Source organism: Chlamydomonas reinhardtii, chromosome 16 (genome assembly GCF_000002595.2).
Source record: "Chlamydomonas reinhardtii strain CC-503 cw92 mt+ chromosome 16, whole genome shotgun sequence".
Lineage (NCBI taxonomy): Eukaryota > Viridiplantae > Chlorophyta > Chlorophyceae > Chlamydomonadales > Chlamydomonadaceae > Chlamydomonas > Chlamydomonas reinhardtii.
This window is the reverse complement of record NC_057019.1, coordinates 4329973-4335035: the sequence shown is the minus strand read 5'-3', so window position 1 is coordinate 4335035 and position 5063 is coordinate 4329973. Positions and strand designations below refer to the sequence as shown.

Sequence of the window (5063 nt, the reverse complement as noted above, 5' to 3'; positions counted from 1 at the left end):
AGGGGAGGAGGGGGAGGAAAAGGTGGGAGGAGGGGGAGGGGGGGGGTGTTCCGGATCCCAAGGAAATCAAAGGGGCTGACAGCAAGAGGAGGGAGAGGGGGCCTACAGGCGCACAGGACGTGACAGCACAAGCGGACGCGCATTGTCGACCTTCTCTCGTTTCCCGCTCTTAGCCACATATCGTACACCCGGCCAACGCTCACACTTGCCACACACCTTCACACGACAATTCACATACATCAATTCACATACATCAACACGGTACGTACTCACACGCCGCTTGTACGGCGGTCATTCGCTTGTCATGCACACACAGGCGGTTCAGAACCTGTTGCGGCTGGGCCTGGAGCACGTGATGATGATGAGCAGCAGCGGCCCTGACTGCGTGCGAGTGGTGGGTCGGCAGAGTGGGCGGAGAGTGCGCGGAGAGTGGGCGGAGAGTGGGCGGAGCTCTAGACAGAAAGCTGGGCGGGCCGTGTGTGTGTCCGGGGTGGGGTTGTAAATACCCAGCTCCAACTAAACCAAACCAAGCTGAACTAGCGGAGCACAGGCAGGGGGGAGGGCTGGGGGCCGGGTCGGTGGGGTGTTTGGATGGGCGAGAGCTGCCGGCTTGGCTGCGTGTCCACAGCTCTGCACACACCTCCTCCGCTGCGCCGCTACCCCGCGCAGGCGGGTGCGGTGCCTACCGCCGGCTGCGTGTGGCTGGACTTTGAGCTGCCCGTGTTCGGAGCCGACCGCGAGTTCGTGGTGCCCGCCATACCCATGTGGCACAACAGGTGTGTGTTAGGGTGGGTGTGTGGAGGTGGGGGGTTAGGGGTGGAGGGGTGAGGGGTTGTAAATACCAGCCCAAACTAAACCAAAACCAACGAAGACGAGCGGAACACAGGCAGAGGTGTGCCGTTGCACTGCAAAGGGGGTTGGGGGGCGGGGGGAGGGGGAGAGGGCGGTTGCTGTGGCGGGGCGGGCCTATTGCGGACCCCGGCGGGACCGCCCAGCCCCCCGAGTGATGAGTACATCGCGACTCTTGGGGTGGATCCTGGGCTGCTTGTCAGTGCTTCATGTTTCTGACTAAAGAAGTGGTGTGAGGAAAGCCCACCCCGCTGTTCCCACGGCGGGCGTCGGCGTTTCACACCTGTGATGTATCCACCCCAGACAGCTACCCCCCCCCTCCTGCCCCCCGTTCCCGCTGTGCCTCTGGATATCGGCAGTTCCATGTTCATGCAAACCGTCCGCATACATGTTTCTGCAAACCCCCCTGCTACTACTCCTTCACCTCTTAGCTATTCATGAACGGCTACCCCCTCCGTCCCCCTCCGCTGCCAGGTACCGGCTGGCCGCGCGTGTGGTGCGTCTGGGCTACAACGTGTTCCTGACTGACACGGATGTCATTTTCTTCGACGACCCCTACGTCTACTTCAAGTCCCCGCCCTTCGCCAACTACACAGTCATAAACCAGCCCGAGGTGCGGGGAGGGCGGGGTGTGGCAGGTGGTGGGGAGGTGTGAGGAGGTGGTGGGGAGGTGTGAGGAGGTGCGGGGAGGGTGTGGAGGCAGCGGTGAGGCTACCGCCACCGCCATCTCCGGTGGATGCTCGGGTTCTGGTCTTGGAACGGACATCCCCAACCCACAGAAACCCCGTTCAACCCTCCATCTCCCACGGATGGCTGCCCACCCCACTGCTGCTGCTCGCTGTTCCCGATACTCTTACCCTGTTAACATTGCCTTAACTTCGCAATCCCCCCCTGCCCCAACCCCACCTAATGGTACCCATTTTCTTGGGCTTGGGCACATCACCCCACCCCAACCCCCCAAACCCACCACGTCGCCCCACCCCCACCCATCCACCAGACGCTGTACGACCAGGCTGACTACGCGGTGGAGTCGGAGCCCAACGGCGGCGTGCTGTACGTGCAGGGCGCGGCGCCGGGGGGGCCGGCGGCGTGGATGCTGGCGGAGGTGACGGACAGGTGTGTGCGGGTAGCGGGTGGTGGGAGGCGGAGGAGGTGGTGGGGATTGGGGGAGGAGGTGGTAGGGGGGCGGAGGTGGGGAGGGGATTGGGGGTTGGTTTTTTCCAGTCCCAAGAAACGCTCCCATGATGTGCACACACACACACACACACGCACACACACGCACACACACACACACACACACACACACCGCACGTGCCCACACGGCGCTGCCCCTCTCGGCTCCCATGGCTTGGAAGCGACAAGCTCGGAAACCCACTTCCCCCCGCACCCCGCCCCCTTCCTCCTCCCCATCCCACCCCCACGCCATCCCCTCCACGCCCAACCACACGCCCAACCACACGCCCAGCCACACCCCCAACCACACCCCCAACCACTTCCTTAACTGCGCATGATTGTGATTCCCTTTGACGCCCCCAAGCACACGCCCCACCACACGCGCCCCACCACCCACCCCGTAGGCTGCTGCGCTGGGTCGAGGACGGCTTCAACACCACCCGCCACACGCACTCCATCCTGACCTGGTGCAACTACATGGACCAGGACGGACTGAGGGACGCCATCAGCAGCGTCATGCTGGGTGAGCGCCGGGGGGAAGAGGAGGGGAGGGGGTTGTAGATACCAGCCCAGAATAAACCAAACCAGGCCAAACTTGCGGAGCACAGGCAGAGGCGCTAGTTGCAAGCGATATTACTTAGGGAGTACAGGAGGAGGGCAGGCGGTGGTGGTGGCGGTAAATCATGGCTGGTGTGAAGGATAGAATTCAAGTCCAACACGCCCCAACACGCACACACACGCACACGCATGCACACACGTGTGGCTCTGATGCGCTCTGACATACGTGTGGCTGTGCAAATACACATGTGTTGCTGCGCAGGGCGCGTGTTCTTCGGCGTGAGCCTCAAGGATTGCCGCTCAGAAGAGTGGAAGGTGTGTGTGTGTGTGTGTGTGTGTGTGTGTGTGTGTGTGTGTGTGTGTGTGTGTGTGTGTGCGTGTGCGTGTGCGTGTGCGTGTGCGTGTGTGTGTGCGTGTGTGTGTGTGCGTGTGTCTGTGTGTGTGTCTGTGTGTGTGTCTGTGTGTGTGTCTGTGTGTGTGTGTCTGTGTGTGTGTGTGTGTGTGTGTGTGTGTGTGTGTGTGTGTGTGACAACGGTTTGCAGTTGTTTATCAGATCACGTGATCGTGTGTGTGTGTGTGTGTGTGTGTGTGTTTGTGTGTGTGTGTGTGTGTGTGTGTGTGTGTGTTTGTGTGTGTGTGTGTGTGTGTGTGTGTTTGTGTGTGTGTGTTTGTGTGTGTGTTTGTGTGTGTGTGTGTTTGTGTGTGTGTGTTTGTGTGTGTGTGTGTGTGTGTGTGTGTTAAACAAAGAATCAAACGGAACAAAATTCCGCCATACACGCGCGCGCAGTTACCAACAAATACCGACGCCGGTTACCGAGCTCCGCGTTTGTCGATGTTGCCCCAGTTGTCACCTTGAGTATACTCACCCGCATATGTTGCCTGGAACCCCCTACCCGGGCGTTTGGCATTCAGCCTCGTCTCCGAGGTGCGCCCGCATGCGCTGCCATGCTCCGCGTCGGCGACGCGCTACAACGTTTACCGGGCACGCCTAATCCCCGGTGGCTCGTCCACGGTAGCCAGTCTTACCTATAAGCGAGAGAGAGAAGTAAAAGCATGTGTGTGTGTGTGTGTGTGTGTGTGTGTGTGTGTGTGTGTGTGTGTGTGTGTGTGTGTGTGTATAGGGGGGTGCATGAATGGCGCTGTTGCAGAGGTGTTCGCGTAGGTTGTGTCCGGCTGCGCAGGGGTACCCCGTGGGGATATCCCCGGTGCCCCCATGAACCGGCAGCCTCCGTTCTCCACGACTCCAGATGAACGGCTACCCTTCCCTGCTGTCCCAATGTGCCCAATGGCTATAACTCTTCTCCTTTTCTAACAGTAAATGAACATATTTCCCCCACATGCAGGAGAAGAACTCGGCTGAGCACCAGGCCATTGTGGACGCCATTGACGACCAGCTGCGCGACGCCCCCGGCGGCGGCTGGCGCACCGCACACGCCGTACCGCTGCCGCCCGTGATGCAGCCCGTGGCGGGCGCGGACTCGGCGGACCTGAGGTGGGTGTGGTGGTGTGGTGGTGTGAGTGTGTGGGGGGGGGGCGGGGGGCTGGGTGGTGTGTTTTCACCCTTCCCTCCACTCGCTAGTTTGACTTGGTTTGGTTTTAGGTTTAGCTGGTAACGACTTCGTCTGCAGTCTTCAGTGCATCCGCTTTTCCAAACATCCTTGCAACCCCAACCCCTCCCCCCGTCACGTAACGATGTTCCGCACGATCTGTCTACCGTCGACCACTTCCTTAACTAGTCATGATTGTGACCCCCAAACACACACACCCGCGCACGCAGGCTGTTCACCATGCACCTGCCCGTGTACCAGCCCTGGGACGCCAAGTGGGGTCCCTGGCTGTACCCGCCGCGCCGGGGGCCGCTGTCGTCCGCCTGGCTGGCACAGCTGCGGGACGACTGCGGCGGGTGAGGGAGGGGGGGAGTGGAGGTTGGAGAGGTTGTAAATACCGGCCCAAACTAAACCAAACCCAACCACAACGACCGGGGCACAGGCAGAGGCGTTAGTAGTAGGGGGGTTTACGGGGTGGAGGGGCAGATGCATGGGGTGGAGGGAGGGGGTGCAGATACCAGCCCAGCCGGAACCGAACCCGATGCAAAAGAGCGAGGATGGGGGAATGCAGATGTGGTGATGGGGGTGTGGGGGGGGGGGGGAGCGGGCTGTGGGGTCCGGGCACGCAGAGCAGCGGCCCGCACAGGGACCGGCTGCGTTGCCACACCCCCCACACACAGCATCCCGAAACCCTTACGTCTCCCCCCTCCGTGTTGCTCTCACTCCCTCGAGCACCTCCCCCCTTCCATCCACTCTCCACCAACCACTCCGTCCCTCCTCCCTTTTCTCCCTTCCTCCCCTCCTCTGCTGTTCCTGGCTACGCCTCCACTCCTTAAACAATCACGATTGTAACCCACACTCACTTCCCTCCTCCCTCCCCTCCTCCCTCCCCTCCTCCCTCCCCTCCTCCCTCCCCTCCCCCTACAACTTCACTTC

General features: G+C 61.2%; 1 protein-coding gene across 1 annotated transcript in view; it reads left to right on the top strand.

The window, feature by feature from the left end:
- Nucleotides 1-150: 150 nt before the first annotated feature.
- CHLRE_16g667700v5 (uncharacterized protein) overlaps nucleotides 151-5063 on the top strand; it is a 12086-nt gene continuing 7173 nt past the window's right edge. The window contains exons 1-8 of the mRNA XM_043071089.1: nucleotides 151-394; nucleotides 670-776; nucleotides 1324-1462; nucleotides 1847-1965; nucleotides 2427-2545; nucleotides 2843-2895; nucleotides 3924-4072; nucleotides 4358-4483. Of these exons, the coding sequence (XP_042915853.1) occupies nucleotides 305-394; nucleotides 670-776; nucleotides 1324-1462; nucleotides 1847-1965; nucleotides 2427-2545; nucleotides 2843-2895; nucleotides 3924-4072; nucleotides 4358-4483 (902 nt within the window). The 5' untranslated portion in view covers nucleotides 151-304. The remainder of the gene's footprint in view (nucleotides 395-669; nucleotides 777-1323; nucleotides 1463-1846; nucleotides 1966-2426; nucleotides 2546-2842; nucleotides 2896-3923; nucleotides 4073-4357; nucleotides 4484-5063) is intronic.